Source organism: Neolamprologus multifasciatus, chromosome 16, assembly GCF_963576455.1.
Source record: "Neolamprologus multifasciatus chromosome 16, fNeoMul1.2, whole genome shotgun sequence".
NCBI classification, from domain to species: domain Eukaryota; kingdom Metazoa; phylum Chordata; class Actinopteri; order Cichliformes; family Cichlidae; genus Neolamprologus; species Neolamprologus multifasciatus.
This window is the reverse complement of record NC_140454.1, coordinates 22062554-22082820: the sequence shown is the minus strand read 5'-3', so window position 1 is coordinate 22082820 and position 20267 is coordinate 22062554. Positions and strand designations below refer to the sequence as shown.

Genomic DNA, 20267 nt, shown 5'->3' with positions numbered 1-20267 from the left:
GCTGTTGGAAGTTTTATTGCATTTCCCAGAGAGGCGAATATGATGTCATCAACATGTGTCTCATCTACTGTTAAGACCCCATTTCCTCGTCTGACAGCTGAGCCATGGATAAGGAGTTTCTGTTCTCATCATACACTCAAGGAAAAGTTTCCTTCTGCGCTCCCACCCTCCCACGAGGTGTTTTCTTTTTTCCTTCCAACTCCAAAAACTAGCACTCGCTCTTTGTCTGCACCATGCTGCTTTTCAGAACAAAACTCAACCACTGACATTTAATTTTTTCCCATTTTTATTTATAAAATGAAGGTGTTAAAAGTCTAGGAAGCATTCATCACTGGCAAGTGAGACTTCAAACATATTCATATTTAATAATAATTCTCCCTTTAAGACCGTCTAACAACAGAGTTTGTACAAGGCAAATAATTTAAGGACAATATTTTTTAAAAAATGATTAAGTGACTACATATAACTATGACCTCCTGGCTTTGTGCACAGGTGTAAAACAGGTGCTTGTACCGACAGACATCTATACAGTAGTTAATATCACAATAATCCTGAACATTACTCTTCAAAAACTGGCTTTTGTTGAAACATAAATGTTTTGTACCGTATGTTCGGCTCCATTAGTGCTGTGAAAATGTAATGGAATCAGAAGGTGAGTACAAAGTCCTGAAGAATCTGCTTTTTCGAGTAGATCATAACACTGAAGCCCTCCATCAACATGCCTGTGAACGCTTTAACGAAAGCAGTTCAGTGCAAATAATGGCGCCAAATACGTTTCTTTTTCCTGGTTTGTTACATATAGACCACCGCAACAAATCCAACCTAGTTAGCACGTGAAAATACAACATTTTAAAATGACATTTTTAAACGCAAGAAGAACATTGTTTTTAAATATACAACAGATGAAACACAATCGTATTATATGACATTACATTTGTACCTATGTGAATGGAAACAGTTGTGAAGGAAAAACTGACATGTTGTGCGACGCTGTGTGGCGTCGCTGGCAGAATGTTATCGGCAGATAAGTGGTTTAACATATAAATTGCAAAAAAGTTGCTGTTTATCACATGTAGCACAGAGATAAAGACGGCTTACATCAACTATACTCTCGCTACTGGAAATGCTCCAATGGTTTCAGCCCAACCACTCATAGGAGGGCGACTCACTAGCAGTGAACTAACCTGTGTTATTTTCAATGCAAACTGGAGCAAAGTGGACGTTGCACAGTTTTTGGACTAGAGAGTCAGTTGGTTTAAAGACTTTTTAATGTCCAATCCATTTGCTAACATGCACCTTGGTAAGGTCATGTCTAAAAAGGCCGAGGGCCACAGTGCATAGTGTGAAATCACTATACTACATTGTGCAGTACATTGTTGTTTAGTGTTAGAGCAGAAATGTAAAGTAATAAAGCTAAATAATGAGCCGGTGTTAAATGGATATAGCGCATTTTGATCTTTCACACGAGGGTTGAAAATGTTTTTACATTTTACAAATAAACACTCAAAGAAAATATGTTATTGTATTGGTGAACAATTCATTTTGCTCTTATTCCCCCTTTCTTACATTTTAGCACACGGTGGGGAAACAAGACCATTTCTGCAGGAAAAAATGCAACATTTTTGCCACAATGATGAAATGAGGACTAATTAAAAACAGGATTTACACCAGTGAGACACCAAATGTGTAGACCACCTGCATGAAACATTGTACCTGTTTTTCAACCCCTGATTCAAAATTTCAAATACATAAATGAGACATAAACTGTATATCAGCAAAGTGTCCTTTCTGAGACTTATCAGTATCTCCCACACAGGGCTTTGCAGTTTCTTTGGGCATCAGGGACACACAGTATAAGCACTCAAACAGGTTATACACCAGTACAAAGAAGTGAAGTCTCTGTGCTTCTATTACATGACATTGTGTATGCGTGTATTGTTGTCTCATCCGGTTATATAACATGCAGGTAGGTTGCCTTGGTGTCCACCCCTATCACATTTTTGGCGGTGCATTTGTAAAATCCTGTATCCATGCTTGTCGGTTTTTGTATCACTAAAGAACCCTGAGGGCTAAGATAGCGGTTCCCATAAATGCGAGGCTGAGCCATGACCTTCAGCTGCATCAGGTCTGGTGTTTCCCAGGTAACTGTCGCCCGGGGTGTTGCTATGGTCAGGCAGGGCAGTTCCACAGCGACACCGGGGCGGGTGTAGGTCACAGGGGAGGGGCCTGTTGTGATGCGCGGAGGGTAGGCGATGACAATAACAGGAACTGTGATCACTGAAACTGAGGAAGAGTCATAACTCGTGGATCTGCAGGTGTAGGTGCCACGGTCGAACACAGAGGCCTGCTGCACTGTTAATGCTCCATCCTCTTGGACTAAGTAACGGCCTGAATCACCACTCTCACCCTGGGACAGCACCTTGCCACTGGGCATGGTCCATGTGAATGAGCCGCGGGTAAATCCAGGTGTTTGAGAAGCAGGGCAAGACAGGTGAAGGGTCTCTCCATTAATGATGCTCACAAGAGAGGCTGTTTGGGTGATCACAGTGGGCACTGAGGCAGTGCCAGTTGAGGATGGGGGGCCAACTGGGTGAGGTGGTGCAGGCAATCTCACTGCACTTTGCCGAGGCTTTTCAGTAACTGAGATTCTCGGGTAAAGCACAGGTGACGCTGGCTTTGAGCTTAAGGACTGCTCTGATTCCACTAATCCTCTTGAGAGTGGCACCTTAGTTAAATCAACCCTTTCTTCCCTGTGTGGAGAACTGACCTCCTCCTGCCGGTCTGACACCTCCAGCTCCACCCGCATTGTTGTCTCTCCTTTCTCACTTCTCACTACACAAACCAAGACACCACCATCACTCCCTCGAACACCCCGCAGCTCTAAGGTACCATTTCGGTGCACAGTAAGACGACTGCCATAGTAGGGAGATGGCAACATGCCATTCCCAGGCAGAAGCCAGAACAGACGCGACTGACGGGAATTTTGGGAAGGGCATGGCAAAAAAATTGTTTGACCTATAACTGCTTGCTGCTTCACCGCCGTTGCTACACCCAGTACTGTGTTGGGGGAGTTTTTAGCATCAGTATTACTACTTAACTCACCACCATTTCTGCTGTCGGTCCTTCCTAGATTACTGCTCCTATTAAAATCATCCCCTCTGTGTGTGCTTGTCCCAACTGCTTTATTAGACACAGTGCCACTAAAGCCTCCAGCATTTCTCGAATTACCACTTAACCTGCCATTTTCTCGGCTCGTATTAGCGTCATTACTAGCCTTTCCTGCAATGACTTCATTGATATTCCGTGCAGGATTTCTCTCAGCACTACCTTCTCTAACTGTGCTGCGACTGTTACCTACACTGTTGCTGTTGTGTATAAGACTAGGTCTATTCATATAAATTCCAGTATTATTTGCTATAGTGCTTACATTCCTTGCACGGTTCACCCCCACGCTGATTACGCTACTGCTTAGTTTTGTTGTAATTCCACTCACAAGCCCGTTAAATCCATTTTGACTATCATTCTTAAGGACAGGATTAGAGCTACTGATTGCCAAATTAACACCACTGCTTGGTACAATGTTTCTTATCCTCTCATTATCGTTGTCATTGCTGCTGCTGTTGTCATGCAGCTTGTCTGTGATTCCAGACAATCCATAGCGGATTATCCCCCCATTGTTAATACTGTCCCCTGATCTGGTGTCAGTTCCACTGTTATTGCTCCGACCACCTCCTTCCACTCGGCCATGCAATCCATAGGTAGGCGTCTCCACCTCAAGCCTGACCACCCTGCTCCTCTCCCCAGCTGAGTTGCTTGCTTGGCACGTATAGTTTCCCGTGTCGACCTTATGAGCTACGCGCACCTCTAGAGTGCCATTTGAAACCACCACTACTCGTTCAAAATAATAACCAGATCCTAAACTTCGTGGGATAACACGGTTTGCAGGGTTGAACCACGTCACTGTAGGGGTAGGGTTTCCTGTGGCTCGGCAGGGAATTCGGGCCATTGCTCCCTGGCGTACTTTCATGACATGGTAGCTTCTGTCATCAGTAAAAGTTGGAACAGATGTCATCATAACCTTTACTTTGACCTTGAAGGGGTGAACAGATGATTGAATTGTTTAGTGTTTTTAGTTGTGTAAAAGCTTCAGTTTGAAAGCACTCATAACTCATGCAGCTTATGACAAAGACATTTAATTAAAATGATGAAGAAATTACTTGTCTTACCTTCATGGTGTCGTGGCCGCCTTGATTCTCAGCATAACACGTATACTCTCCTCCTTCTCCAGCGCTTACTGCTGGAACCAGTAACGTCCCATTGCTGAACACTGTTAGTCGTTGTTCTCTGCCTCCTCTGTCTTCCCCATGCAACACGCTGTTCACCATGGTTCCATCTGGTAAGGTCCAGTGGACAGCTGGGTCAGGCAGCCCTGATGCCTGGCAGTCCACCTGCAGAGGATCAGTGTTCCAGTGATGCATGATTTAAAAGGTTGTTGACTTTTTGTTTGGGATGAAAGCTGAAGTCGTAAGAAACATTATAAATGATAAATAACAACTACATGCTGCACTCTAAAACACATCTAAGCCACTACAAATTTCACACTCACACTAAAACACAGCTCATAAATCTTTAAATTAAAATAATTATTTTTTAAAATCCCACACTTGCTTTGTTTTTTTTTTCTTGACATTATTTTTCACCAAGCCTTTAAATATTGATGTGTGCTTTATTTTCTGCTGAAAAACACTGCTGATGATTCATAGCTGCACATTTATGAGTCGGCAGGTTTTTCTTTCTTTTTTGACCCAAATAATATAAAACATTTTTAGATCCCAGCTTAAAACCTGAACTTTAGGACTCAAATATACCAACCCTGGCACGAAATAACTCTAACACTAAAACTCAACAGTAAACTTATATAAGAGAGGGACAGTTCAGATTTAGACATTTCTTGCCAAATATTTTAAACAATACAGCATAAAATGAATGAATGAATGTAATTATTTCACGGGAAATATGCAGTGCAAACACTATAACTTAATAACAACCCAGATTCAAATAAAATTGAGTGAGAAACACAGACTGGAAATAAAATATTAATCGCTTGTGTGCATTTATCAAACAAACTTTGCATCAGAAGCGGCTGAGAATTGCAATTTAATTACATTTCTGTTTTTCTGCTCACCTTCAGTGGTTTCCCAACTGACACCATCTGAGTGAGCAGTTGTTTTGGTTCAATCGTGGTGGGTTTCGCAGCTACAGTAACACGCAGGAGGCGATAATCATCTGCGACCTTGTTCCGTGCAATGCACAGGTAGTCTCCAGCATCCTTCTCCGTTACAGCTTGGACTGACAAGGTACCGTTAGGATGCACCTTCAAACGCCGGTCAAAACTTTCATTCAAACGTAGATAATTAAATTAGATGAAGTGCTATTAAAATCAACAACATATGTAGTCATACAAATGTGGGCATTCCCACTACCTGAAGTGCTGGTCCACTAGCTTCCTGCTGGGGGTCCTCCAAATAATGATAGGGGTTGGGTTGCCAGTTACGGAGCAGTGAAGCTGTAAAATCCCCCCTTGTGGGACAGTAGAACTAGATGGTGATGTAGAAATAATACGGGCTTTGCTAAAAGGGGAGAGGAGCAAGGGATTCAAAACAGTAGAGGTTCTCCTGTCTGTAGGGGAAGCAACTCTTGTGTTGGTTATACTGGGTGAGACTTTATTCTTATTTATTGACCCTGTGGAGGGTGGAGAAAGAGAAGAAGAATTTGTTTTTTTGGCACTGGTAAAGTGTGTGTGGGAGGCAGTGACTGTTTTATTAAATTTAGGTGATGAGTTTGAGGACCGGTAAGGGTTAGATGAGGAGTGAGAAGAGCTTGAGGTGAGCGACGTCTTGAAGTTTTCCGAGGGAGATTTAGGGGAGCTAAATGGATTTGAGGGCTGGTTAGAGATACTCAGACCTGTGTCATTAATGAGTGATGAAGAAGGTGGCCTTTCAGTAGCAACAGCTTTTACTCCTTTATGACTTACTTCTCCCTGTCTTCTTTCTCCTTCTGCTCCCCCTTCAATTTTTAACTTCACTGTTCTCTTATCGGTCCCCACAGCATTACTTGCTGTGCACTCATAGCTCCCAGAATCCTTTGACCCGACTTTTCGAATATGCAGTGTCCCATTGGTCAAGACAAAGAGGTTGCCGTGGAGAAACTGGGATGGGCGAACAAGGGTCCCATCTGGGATTCGCCAGCGGAGAGTTGGTGGAGGGGCACCTCGGGCTGAGCAGTGAGCATAAACTGGCCTCCCCGGAGACAAGAGCAGGTGTTCCTCTCTGGGTTGCTGTATCACCGGAGGTAACGAGGACACGTGTACACGCACAGAGGTGCTGGCAGCACCAGCTGAGTTGGAGGCCACGCAGCGATACACTCCTCGGTCACTGGGTAAAGTTACTGAGATATGAAGAGTTCCATTCGTGTCCACGCTGATTCGACTGGTGGAGGGGCCAGCGGATGTCATGACAGAACGATCTGGCAGAACCCACGAGAGCAGAGGGGCGGGAACACCATCCGCTTGGCACTCCAAGTGCACTTCTCCGCCCTGATGAATGGTGGCTTCTCTGTAACTAGCCAGCTGCATACGAGGGGGGCGAGTCCAAACTTCCAGGGTCGTTAGCAACCTGCCATGAAGAAGACGGGCAAAAAACCCCTCAATTTATGAAATATGTAAAGGCAAACACACAATGCATGACTCTATCAGAAATCACATAAGAGACACCAAATCATACTTTATATATACAGGTTTGCATTACTGCGTATGTCACTGTTTGCTGTTATAACAACAGACTCAGCAAGCATAACTGCACCCCAATATACATTATGCTGAGTAATTTAATTGCACATTACTGTAGGCTGATGTCATTAATATTAAAATACTGTTCCCTGTTGTCATTACACAACCATACTGTATGCATAACATATATCAGTAACCTCACCTATCACGACCCAGCATGCTTTGTGCACTGCAGATGTATGTGCCCCTGTCCTGCAGCTGAATATTCTGGATAACAAGGGTGCCATTTGACAGGACCTCAAAACGCTGAGCTCTGGAGTGGACTGACATCACCGCTCCTGAGTGAAAGACAGACAGCAAGAGAGTAAGACAGACAGACACACACAAAGAGCAGCAACGAGCAAAGAGAGTGAGGAAAAACGTTAAGAGGGTGAGAAAGAGACAGAGAGGAAAGGAGGAACGGGGGCACACCAAATGGCACAGCATGAAGTAAAGTCAGCGATGCAGTGCACAAAATGTTCCATTACTTGCTTGCGATGTCTTTCCCACATGGCAAGCTAGAGAAAAGCCTATTGTGTCCATGCCAGTGTATATGCTGGTTGTTAATGGGGTTTTTTCATCACAGTAAAATGTGTTTGTATTCATTAATAGCACATATTAAAGCTGAGGCTTATTTTCTTTAGCATTAGTGACCTCAGAGTGTAAACCTTTAATTACTCTGCTTTAAATGCAAAGTCAATAGATTTTAGACCATACCATACAGACATGCACATATGCAATAAACTGGTGAATGCGAAATAAGCACTGCTGCGTTTTCCAGCAAAATTAAAAGAATAAACATGAAGCCTGTTCCATGATTTGAGTTTATGCAACAGATTTAAAGTGGCAGTAAACTGGATTACACACTGACATAGCTCAGGGTGTTTTGTTTAAGGTATGTTAGAATAAATGCATGCTGCAGTGTGCACACCTGTGGCGACTTTAATCCACGTGATGGCGGGTTTTGGTTCTCCTTTAGCTTCACAAGTCAGCCTGGCAGTGCTCTCTGCTGGGAATGACACTGTCCTGACGTGTGGGTCTGCAATCCTTGGTCTGGATCTCACGACTGGAGCCTACAAGAGCACATTAAATCACTGGATAATGAATTTTACTCCTTTAAAATATTCAAACCTTTAAAGATATCTGGGATTCACTAATGAAACATTTTAAACTTTACAAGTTTAAAATGTTTCATTATGTTGGCCTGAATTATGTTGGCCTTTGAGTTTCATTTTCTTAACTAAATAGCCAGTGACTGGAGGACTTCCAACAACCTACAGCAAGCAGGCAAATTAAAACACATTTGTGAAGTTATGAATCAGCATGAAAAGTCTGATTCACAGGGGCTTAAAAGCTGCCAGTTTGTAAAATGTTTCTTATTATTTTTATTAAATAGTGAGAAAATTTTAAGGATATTGTGGAATAAGATATATAATATAGCTTCACAGTGATCTCAGACAGACCTGTTTAATCTACTGAGGCTTGCCAACAAGGCCTGTAAATTAATTAACAATTGATTACTTTAAATCCCATGGGATTAGACTCACATAATGCATAACAACACATAATGCTATTGATTGTGGAACACGTGTTTTTAATTTTGTTTTTTTCTTTAGATCTCTGACAGAGCTCTGGAGAATCCATGAAATTGGAGAATTGTCATAAACATCCTTTAATTTTAATTGCAGGTCATGTGGATAGAGATTAGACTGTTTGGAGATCTAGATTTTGCCCCAAGGGCTTGCAGAGTTGGGTGTAGTGTGTCTGTGTGTGTGTGTGTTGTTTTTTCTGGGTCAGCCAACTCTGGTTTGGAGCATCAGAGGCACTCACTTGGTAAAGAAATGTTAATGTGAGTTGTGCGTGTATAAACTGCAAATTACATTTAAAAGTGCACTTAAAGAAATTACCCACTGCATAAATGACTAAATGACTAAAAACAAGTAAAAATTGGGAAACATTAATTTGCAATTGAATTAACACTAGAAAAGAACAAATGGCGGTCCTAGTTTGGCTGTTATTCTCTTTGTACTGTGTGTGTGTGTGTGTGTGTGTGTGTGTGTGTGTGTGTGTGTGTGTGTGTGTGCGTGTGTAGGTGTGTGTGTGTGTGTGTGTGTGCTTGCCTTAAAACCCATTTTGGGTAGCACTACCTATAAAATAGAAATGTTATTTGAATTCATTTGGACTCACCCCAGGTGCCACAGGGAATGAAGGGGACCAGTTAGTCCTGCTGCTGTGTGAATCGGGAATTGAATTAGCGCCGGCGTTTTTCCAGTCAGTGGGGGGCCGACTCTGGTTTGGAGCACCAGAGGCAAACCTCTCTCTGGGGTCAGCTAGGTCGATGCTTGGCCTCTCCCGGGATGATGTTTTGGTATTTGCTGATGTCATTATTGCAGCAGTACTGGAAAGTGTGCTAGGCGTAGCTGCCCTAGAAGTTGAGGGAATTTTGGCTGAAAATGTAAATGTTGGAGTAGTGGTAGTAGTAGTAGTTTTAGTAGTTTCAGATGTAGTAGAAGCAGTAGCAGTAGATGGAGGGTTAAGAAATCGGGAGGTAGCAATGAATGAGTTTGAAGAACTACTAGTAGTAGTGCTAGTATCAGTAGTAGTTGAAATAAAAGCATTATTGTTAGGGTTTATTGTAGTGGTAAAGAGTTCAACTACAGGAATAGTAGCGGGAGTAGTAGATGTAAGAATAGGTGTAGCAGAGGTAGAAGCACTTGCAGTATGTCTGGTAGTGCTAGATGTTGGAATAATAGTCTTAGCAAATATGGTGGAAATGGTCATCCTAGGATTAATTGCAGTTGTTGTGGGAAGCTTGTACTCATTAGTCATAGCAGAAGATGTACTTTTAGAGCTGCTGGCATTTGCATTAGAATAAACCTTTTTAGGGACAGTTGTAGGATTTGTTATGGTTTTTGTAGTAGCTGCACTGGAAACTGAAACAAGGGAGGAGTGAGTTGCTGGAGAGGAAGACTCATATAGTATGCTCACAAAATTCTTCCCCAGCTTTTCACTGTGTTTGTTTGGGGGTGTGTCAATATGCTTGCCTAAGGCTGTTTGTGTTTCTGTGTGTTTGTGTATACTGTGTGCTAAGGTATGTGTGCCTGGCACATGTGTTTCTGAAATGACAAAATTAGAATGAGTGGGTGCTGGTGTGCTGAAAAGAGTGGACTCTTCACTGTCTGGTATCTCTTCCCTGTCTGGTCTCTTGCCTGAGTGAGTCATTATAGCTGTAGGTGTGTATCTGTTTGTATATGAGGGGGAGGGAGTCTGTGAGGGGGAGGAAGATGATGAAGCAGAGTCAAAAAGATTCAGAGCAACATCATTTGGAGCAGTCTTAATATGGTCTCTCTGTGTCGACAAAATTCCCGCAGATGTGGCTGCTGAGACCAGCGACAACATATTGATTTGATTTGTAGTGGTGTCAGGTGTCACAGCAGGGGTTATTGGGTTTGTGGGTTCCAGGGGACGTTGGTTTGGGGTCAAAAGTTGCACCCTGGGCCTGTTGATGATTCGTCTCTGCTGTCCAATCTTCCTGTGTGAGTTCCGAGGTCTTTGGGGACGGGAGTTTGGCACCAAATTAGGGAAGAACCGCTGTCGGGGATTCTGTGGTCTCGTTCTTGATGGATTGGGGTTCACTTCTCGCTCATCTCCTTCAACTGGTTTTGGGACAATTTCATTTGTTCCTAACACTGGATAAGATGTGACCGGTTCTTTCCGTGTCACTGGGTTTGCTGCTGTCTGTGTTTGTGAACCCGGTATCTCTGTCTGCTTGAGTGTGTCTGTCTCATTCTCTATCTGTTTTTCTGTTGACCTCTCTGTACCTTCTTCTGTCTCAGAGTCTGTTTCAGTCTCTGTTTTTATCTCTGTTTTTGTCTGGCTTCCTGTGTTAACAGGTTGAATGGGCTGTAACTCTTCCTCCTGAAGAATAATATCATCAACAGACGACCCTTCAGTTTCTGCTTCCAGTCCTGCTCCCTGACCTCTACCTCTATCTGTATCATCATCTTCCTCGTGTTCTATTGTGACTCTGTCTTCATCTTCTTGGACCGGTGCAGCTGTGGGCTTTTCTGTTGTGATAAGTTGGCCACGATTAGCGAGAGCAGTCCTTTGACGTATCTTAGCCAAAAGGTCAGCCCATTTCTGTGGATCTATCTTTTTTTTGCTTGTGCTAACTCTACGTTTGTTCTCAAAGAGGTTTCTTCTCTGGTCTGTGGATGAAAAAGCTGCACCGCCTCGTCTCCGGGAGCCTTCTCTTACAGGCCCACGTCTTTGTGGGTTTCCAATGGGATAGCGTCTGTTTGGGGGTCCCTGAAACAACACTGGGCGTTTTCTATTTCCAACAGTCGCCTCTTCCACTTCCTCTCCGTCCCCTGATCCTTCATTCATGTCACGTAATAAAGGAGCTCTTATCCTGGTTGACCGGCCAGCAGCAGACTGTGGTCCTCTGGGAAACGAAGTCCTAAGCGCAGGGATATGCTGTGAATTTAATATCAGCTGCACTGACAGAGCATCTCTACCATAGTGGTTGACTGCAGTGCAGCGGTAATGACCACCATCCCTCAGGGAGGGGTTAGGCAGATAGAGACTCCCATTTGTTTCTATGGTGAGTCCACCTGGCACAGCAGTTCCTCGGCGTACCACATTTCCATTTGGCAAAATCCAGCTTAAATAAGGCTCTGGTGAACCAGACATCCTGCAAGGCAAACTAACAGGTTCTCCAACTGTCCCTGTGACAGGAGGCCCCACTTGCTCTCCTAAATGCGGAACAGAAGACTCCTCCACTGCCAGATGCAGAGGAAGAACATCTACATCCCTTCCAGCCCTGGCAACGCAGTAGTAAATCCCAGCATCTGACAGTTGTACATTTTGTAGCAGTAAAACAAAGCCTGAAGCCCGGAGCCTGCCATCTAAGGTGCTAGAGGGGGAGAGGAGTTCAGATCCATCTGGGAGAATCCACTGTGCTTTGGGGTTGCCAGAAGTGAGAATTGGGCAGGGTAGCTGTACTTTACTGCCTGCTACTGCAGCCAGTGCTGTGGTAGTATGATTAGTTGAAATCATCACCCAAGGGTGAGAAGCAGCAGAGGATGATGAGAGTTGAGAGGTAGGGTCAAGATGAGCAGAAACTCTTGTTGAGTATATAAGCTGAACCTTATGTCCATTAGACTGCGCTCTGTTTAGCTGAATGCTAATAGCTGGCTGCATTAACCACTGAGGCCTGGCTTTAACAGAAGCTTTGACTCCAGTGTGATAATATCCTTCTGTCTCTGCTGCCTGCCTATAGCGGTAGGCCAACGCTGGGGATTTACTCAGCATGATCTCCCTCTCGAGGCGAACTGCAATCTCACTGTAGTAAGCCAGAATCCTCCAAAGTTTCTCATAGCTCTGTCTCTCCACGGGGCACTCCAGAGAGAGCGAGAGAGCGAGAGGAAGAGGAGAAGATGAGGACACGGAGAGATCTGGAGGAGGAGCAATATCTTGGGAGTCGGATGATTGAGTGATGTTGCAACTCAGATCAACACTGTACCCTTGCTGATCAGACAAACCCAGTGAGGCACTGCCTAAGGGCTCTCTGAAGGTCTCACTTGATTTAATTTCACTGGGTTCTGTCCCTAAAGGTGCCTCTTTTCCTGGGGACGGGATCACTGGTGAATTGCACGTTAAAGCAGTCTGTTCAAGCAAGCCCTGCCCTTGAAGTGAATTGGGGGATGTACATAATGGACACTGTGGGCCACCAGGACATTTCATCAAGCCTAATTGAAAGAGGGAAACAGAGAAAATGATATCACAAAAGACAGCCTTACCATATCTAATGTCATAGCAGCTATACAAATACACAATAGCACGTTTTAGCTCTTTCAACATATAACTGCATATTATAGTCATTTATTAGTCATGGCAGCATATTTTAAGCATTCATTACACTTTATATCTCTTACTAATTAGGTATGGTTACTTAATTTATACATAAATCAGAAATATGCATCACTTCATTACTACACAGGAATCATTAGCCTATATTTCAGTGGACACACATCAGTGCTGTCATCATGGATTAGTCATGGCAAGTTAAGTCTGGCATATCAATGAGACACATTTCACAACCCAGCTTTCTCTCACATCTCAATAACAGCCACAAAACACACTGGAAGATAATGGGGAGAAACAATGAATAATTTGTGACAAAAAGCAGGTGGAGGGCGGTAGTGGTCAAAGGTTCTCAGATAACAAAACCAGATGCATTAAAATGAATGGTTTTGGCATGCAGCTCTCGGTCTCGGCTTATAAAGTGGAAATATCAACAAAACAATCTTCTGTTTCTCAGTCTGTTCCCAATGTTCCTTCTCACCTTATCTATTTCTTCTCCTGAACACGTTAGAGAGACAAAACAATAAGCGTAAACAAATTATTTTTTCAGGAATGGCAGTCACCTGGGTGAGCCAGAGTCCAAGAAAGAAACCAGTTCATCCTGCAGTCACAGCTCCACGGATTAGCCTGCAGCATAAGAGTTTCCAGCAGAGGTGCTGTTGCTAAAGCGTCTTTGGGCAGGGTGGTTAGACTGTTGTTGGAGAGGTCCAGGTGTCTAAAGAAAGGGAAGAAGAAAAAACTGATATGAAAACAGAGGGAAAGCAGAGTCTGAATCAAAGCAGATGGCTGCTTGGACTGAATTTAAGTTAACAATTACTGTGTTGCCCTCACTCTCAGGACTACCAGCAGAACTAAATCTGGTTATACTTTTAAAACCAGATTTCCCTCGCACTGATTATTACATTGAATATTTGAAGTGTACAAGCTCACCTGAGTGTGGAAAAGCAATATGTATTCAGTAGGGACAATGTGCATAGAGTGTGAGGGTGCAGCTGATGCAGCCTGTTTCCTTGTAGACGAAGCAGCCGGAGGCTAGGGAGCTGGAGCAGGGCCCGGGGGTGGATGTGCTGGAGGAGGTTGTGATCCAAATACAGGCGGAGCAGTGAGGTCAGGCCAGAGAAGGTCAGCGATGAAGAGATCTCTCTCAGCTTGTTATAGCTTAGCTTTAGTATCTGTGGGAATAAAGGAAATGAAATGAGCAGAAGGAATGGAGGATTAGGACAGACATCTAAGGCTGATTTAAAAGGAAAAGAAAAGTCGGCTACTGGACACCACATGCTGGCAACATGAGTCTATAACATGAGAATAAAGAGATGTGTAAAAATCCAAGTAGAAACAACTGATCCTGAGTAATTTTTTTAAAAATACAAGCAAAGATTTCTAGAAAATAGTTAAAACATTTACAAAGCTACTGCTGGCAGCATATCCAGATGAAATATTCATGCTGTGCATCGGGTCAAACTAAAAGGATATCCTAGAACTGGCGGGGTTTCTCATTATCCAAATGTAAAATTTTGCACTTTCCCCAAAAGGAAACTGTAAGAAATCTATTGCTATTCCAGCCATGTGTGAAGATCCCACCAGAAATTTAAGAAGGCACACCATGAAAATCAGGTTGTGGAATTTTGTTTCTGTGAGGCTTACGTTAAATCTGCCCTCTGGGGAGGCTACTGAGCTGGAAGAGTTCCAGCTGCTGACGGATCAAGCATGTGCAGACGTCAGCACATGAAAATATGGATCCTATTACCACAGAATGGCAAATATATCAGCATCTGCCTGGGAGATGAAGGGAACAATTGCTAGTTGAGTAATATCACTTCCCCACGGACTGCTAACTCTGCCCTCAGGTTGCTTCTAAAATGTCCAGTGTGTTTCCTGTCACCAAGCAGTGACACGAATGATGATTGCTAAATTATGCATCACTTATAAAGAAATTAGGAAAAAAATGCTGACGTTTTGAACCTACGAAATGATGACTGTTCGCTTTGATTGATTAATTCTAGATTAGTTTTGCAGATCAGAGCTTTAGCTAATGAATCAGTTTGGTATTAATAGTATGACTGCAGGATTTGGGCACATTTATCAGTGTAGCATCGTTTCTAAATTACACCAAACCTTTTTGACAAATACTATTTATCTTGATAATCATACATTACTGGCGTTATCAGTAACCGAAACCTTCTTTGACAAGCAGTTTTAATGTTCATCTCTCATAGTTAGAGTGTTATCAAGAGTGTTAATTACAAGTATTTTAGATGTTACTGGTCTACTGTATTGTAACTTTTTATCTCCACTGTCACAAAATGTTGTCTCTCCTACCCACTGGGGTGTTGAGGCAACTGTTTGTTGTAATTTGGCGTTTTATATATAAAACTGCCCACTCTCTGTTCAATTAGATTCACTAACCCCAGTGAGAAAGGTCAGAAGTATTGTCTTTCTCCTCTTCCTGTTTACCTGTAGCGATTTCATGTCTCTGAACGCTGCATCTGGAAGATGATGGAGGTCATTGCTGTGAAGCATCAGAAGCTCCACCCTCCTTAACCCAGCCAAAGACCTGTCATGGAGGTTCCTGATGCTGTTAAACCTGCCAGAGAACAAAACACCATCTGTATACTTAAAAAGAAAATTCCTGTGTTGACTGATTTTAAAAAAAGAAGAAGAAAAAAACACCCAAAAAAGCTTTAGCTTGTTATCTCTGATATGTTACATATGTGTGAGCAGCATACTTTGTTGTTTTGGATGTATGTGTGTTCCCATACCCTAAGTTTATGCGTCTTGTGTGTGCAGGCAGACCGGGAGGTATAGCGAGCAGCGAGCGGAAGGTGCAGTGGACTTCGTTGGCCTGGTAGCAATTACAGGTCCTGGGGCAGGACTTGCTCGTGGGCACAACAAGTGCCAGCATCAGGAGAGCCAGTAAAGCCGCAAGCACATTCGCTCCCCGGTTCATTTTCATTTACTAGAGGAGACAGTACACTATCACTGCAAAAGAGGAAAAGGAAGTCAGGAATAATGGAGAGAAGCAAAGAGCACCAAAATTTCTCCAACAACTTCTGTCAAAATAACCTCTTTCCTTTTTTTTAAGTAGACACCACAGTGCTACTCCTCACACTTTTACTTATACTCAAGCCACAGAGCCATGCTGGAACACCGCAACCTGTCTTAAAGGTGAGATATTTAAGTATAAGACATACAGACGCGCATGCGTGTGCTTAAGTAGTTAGCTGTGTGGCTGATGCGATATATGAATGAAGGTTTAAGTCAAAGGGCGCATTAGGAGGCTAGAAATACCCCCGCCCTCTCCCTCGCTCGCTCTGTTACTCTCACCCAAGCGCAAAATTAACGTAAAAACGCCAAACATTTAAATTCAACAGACCAACTATAGAGCCAAACATGAGAAAGCTTTTCGACCTATAGTTAAAATTTAAATAAATCATGCTGATGAGCAAGAAGCATTGGAGATAAATAGATTCTTTTACCGCGTTTCACAACATACCTTGAAATCCTTCGGTCCGGGGGACTTAATCATTTAATGGAATTATTCATTCTAACCATCAAACGCTGACTTTAATCCAGCTGCACGGTTCGGAAATTTAAAAGCAAATTTATGCAGTTTATCCGCCCATCAGGTCCGATACTTGGAGTGAATTCCCAAGAAAGTTATCACCTTAGAAGAGAGCCAAGAAAATCCTGAAAAGTGATGACACTTTTTTTCCAACTCCACAAAACTTTTTTTTTTTTTAAAGTACGTTAACAACATCCAGAGTTCTTCATGCGTCTCTACAAAAGTAGAGCGGCAGGAGTGGCAAGCGGACTATTTGCATAAGCGTCTGGCGCTGTGTGAATGTGTGCGAGCGTGTGTTTGTGTATGGGACAGTGGATGTGTATTTGGAAAGGGGGACTGGACTGAAGTGCACCGAGTGACGCTCGGGGAGAAGGGTCCATCCAAGGAGGGGCTTTCTCTGAAAACCCAGAGGTAACAAGTTACCGCGTTCGGGCTGCTGCTCCTCTCAAATGCATGTAGCTGTCAGAAAATAACGCCGAAACTCATTTTCAAACTCTTATGTCGGATAAAGGCTCTTATAACTTCTCTAAGAAGTTTAACGTAGTGCATTTATTCTATATAATTTTAATTTCGAGAGGGATTCTGGCTTTTACTTATTTCATATAATCTTACTGTCTGAACAGTTTGTAAATTTAAGCTGCAGAAATGTGGAAATTTGTGAACAAAAAATATTGTAATTTGATCTGACATCAAAAATAAGCTCATTAATAGGATAGAGTCTAAAGAAACAAACTATGAGGTATCCATCTGAGCCTCCTTATTACTATATTATAGTAAATATGACTTTGACCTATTTTCATTAAGCTGGCTCCTCCACTCTGCCTGAAGATTATTCTGGTGAAAAAAATAATAAACTTCTTTATTTAACTAAATTTAATGTAATAGTAATCAAATATATTGGGCAATGAAAAAAATCTGAGCACACAGAATACCATATTACCCTCACCAAACCATTAAACGCACCCATGATACCAAAAATTACACAGAAGACATGACCTCTGTCTCTTCATTGGCTCCTGTGCCCTTAGGCTGTCTCCGATGTACACATTAGGATCTACATCTTATTCTAATCCATCTGATGTGTCACAACTTTTTCAAGGACACTGAAGCAGAAGCTGAACTGCAGCTTGCTTAATTGGGAGATCCTCTGTTGGTAACATGTGCTTCCATATTTTCAAGTTCCACTGAAAATTTCTCTAATTTTCAGGCACCACGTGGAGATTACACCTCCTTCTGTGAGACTTAAATGAAGGGACAGCAAAAATAGACTGATGCTCCTCAGCTGTTGTCCCCTTTAAGTAACCCCACCCCCATTTGTCACAGTAAGTTAGTGACAAGCGAGTAGGCCTGGCAGAGGCTCTTTGCATTCCTTTAGGTCATTAAAGCGATATTTTTGAGAGAAAAAAAAATCACCTTATTTACCCTGGACAGAAAAACTGCTTGAGTTTCTAGGTCTCTCAATAAACTTTTCCAGCAGAACCGAAAGGTTGTTTGTTTTTGTTTTTTTACTCACCACAGGGGGCAGCAGTACTGAAGTGCAGCAGCAGATGTGCAAATAAGGTCACCACTGAAAAGTTTTGAAGATTTCACATCAGCTGCCTGAATAATGGATTGTTGCTCTAATCCTGAATGACTGTTCATACCTGCTGGCTTGACAGTCGACAAGTGAACATCCGCAGACATCTGAGTGGATGGGATTTGATGCTTTACATTCACCAGCAAAATTCCCTCTGATGTTTTTCAACAGATGATCCAGTCTTCACCACCTTATAACCCTTGTCTCTGCAGGCAGTGTTGGCCTGTGAGAGCTTAGCAGCTCTCACATGCTGCACCGATTCCCTGTAGCTGTAATATGACTGTAAAAAGCATTAGGCCCAGTCCCAGCTCACTTCATTACAATACTTATCACTGTTATTGGAATGTATTGGACCATAATAAATGAACCACTGTCTGTCTGACTGGAAACAAGTAAGGAATGAAGACATAATGTAATATAAAGGCTCCTTGAGGGACGAGAATGAATGAAGGGAGTCAAGAGGAAAAAAAGAGGAGCAAAGAGAATGAGGGTTAAAGGCACTATGCTTTTGGCTTATGGAGAATGACCCACACTATTAAGTAAATGGTTTACATGCTGCATAAACAATTAGCTCTCGTCCCTTAGCTTTTTTTATCACCAGTTATAGGCTTGGTTTTTGTTTTTTTCAGTTTTGTAAAGTGAAACATGACATCTTTACCTCAAATGTCCAATTTTCTGTATTTAACAAGTGAGGAAATAAAGGATGCTATCAGTGATGCTATTTGTGTGCTATCGGCACACAGAAAATAATATTTACCGCTCTCTGGTTCTAAGAATAAATAAATATTTAGTTCGAGAAGCTGGCAGCCAAGAGTTTTGAGGTATTTACTGACAAATTTCTCTGAGCTGAATTGAAAGCTGCAGTAATACACTAGACAAAACCAGGTCATACAAAAAAAAAAAAAAAAAAGACACCCATCCTGTCAATAACACAGAGTTACCACGAAGTGTGTTTCTCTAGATTTAACCTAACAATTTCCCTCAAGCCCCCTAGTCCCTGCACCAAGCAATCACATCTGTCCACCCAATGCTTGGAGATGAAACTGAAATCCTTCATCATCATGCCTGCCAACACCAAAAATGTCAACGTCAAGGAGCCCTACCAGAATATGCTCTATGTAATTTTAATTTGTACCCAGTCATTGCTAAAAAAAAAAAAAAAAAAAAAAAAAAAAAAAAAGAACTCATTATATGTTACTAAGGAATGCATTGCTTGCTCACTCCACAGCCTGCAGTCACTTCAAGATAAAAATTAAATCCCCCCACTTTTTGCACGCTTAACCTCTTACAAGTGTAATTTTCATTTACTAAAAAAGGCAATTTTTCCAACCAAATTGGTTCCATAGAAGAGACCTGGGCTGCTGCTTTAAACTACATTTAAAAGGACTCTGAGAACATGAGAGGAAAAAAGTAATTTAATGTGATGACTTAAAGTCTGAACTATCCGGACAAAACTCCAAACACTATGTCTGGCAAATCCCAGTAAATGTAAAGTAAAGCACAATGGTGGCAGCTTCACACCATAACGATGCTTATAGGAATGCTTAAATGCAATACAGATCGAAGCCTGCAGACTGCAGAGCAGAACCTGTGCGATGGGAGCAGGAAATGCATTATCTTTGAAGACGTTCTGTTCCAGGATGGACATGACCTGAGATTGGAGTGATGTTTCACCTTTCGGCACAACAGTGAACCAAAGTAATCAGCCATGACAGTACTGCAGTGCAATGGCCATCTGCAGCACATCCAGTCTTACAGAGCTTGACAGGAGTTGCCCAGCAAAATGTGAACCCAGGTGTGCAAACTATATGCAGACTTTATGTAAGCTATAATGACTTCCAAAGATTTGAATACTTTTAAAATGACTATTTTGATTATTGGTAAACTTTAAATGAATTTAAATAAAATTCTATTTCTAAAGGCATCTTAAAGCCTTTTGAAGGAACTTTTCTGTATTCTGGCTCTGTTTGTCTCTCTTGGTGAGATCTTTTAAGAAAGTACATTGGTCATCAGTGCTGTCTATCTTTGTTATCTCCTGGGTTTGGTGTTATCTAGGTCAACTACTGGAGTGCTGACTCGTGAATTCAGGAAGTATACAGCTCCAGGAGGAGAGAAGTTTGCTGATACATAATTTCAAATCATGTACATTATGTATTCTGTATGAAAAGAAAAACTTTTTGAAAGTCCTTGCAGAGAAAAATCTGTGCATTTCATTAACTCTCACTTCTAGTTTTTCATTATTCAATTTTCCTTTTTTTTCAGCATTTTGGTTCTTTAATTGCTGTACATGTTCTCTGAGTTCCCCTGTGTCAGTAAAGCTGGCATGATAAAAATATATATCTATATATTTATATATGTGTGTGTGTAATGAATATATCTATCTATCTGATAAATGTAATCCACCAGTCACTTTATTAGGTACACCTGTTCTGCTCATT

The 20267-nt window shown here is 42.2% G+C and overlaps 1 protein-coding gene and 1 long non-coding RNA gene across 2 annotated transcripts; one reads left to right on the top strand and one right to left on the bottom strand.

Moving 5' to 3' along the window:
• Positions 1-268: 268 nt before the first annotated feature.
• LOC146500822 (matrix-remodeling-associated protein 5-like) lies at positions 269-16298 on the bottom strand. Its single transcript, XM_085136071.1, has 12 exons — positions 16185-16298; positions 15451-15670; positions 15146-15275; positions 13622-13863; positions 13255-13406; positions 9014-12576; positions 7758-7899; positions 6990-7125; positions 5484-6674; positions 5186-5393; positions 4227-4448; positions 269-4090 (listed from the first exon to the last, which is right to left on the bottom strand). The coding sequence occupies exons 2-12, from the start codon at positions 15642-15644 to the stop codon at positions 1952-1954; spliced, it is 8319 nt and encodes a 2772-aa protein (XP_084992197.1). The 5' UTR covers positions 15645-15670; positions 16185-16298; the 3' UTR covers positions 269-1951.
• Positions 16299-16575: 277 nt separating this feature from the next.
• Positions 16576-18551, top strand: LOC146500821 (uncharacterized). The gene is made up of 2 exons (XR_014869903.1): positions 16576-16664; positions 17772-18551. It is a non-coding gene; the product is annotated as an uncharacterized LOC146500821 (long non-coding RNA).
• The last annotated feature ends 1716 nt before the right edge of the window (positions 18552-20267 follow it).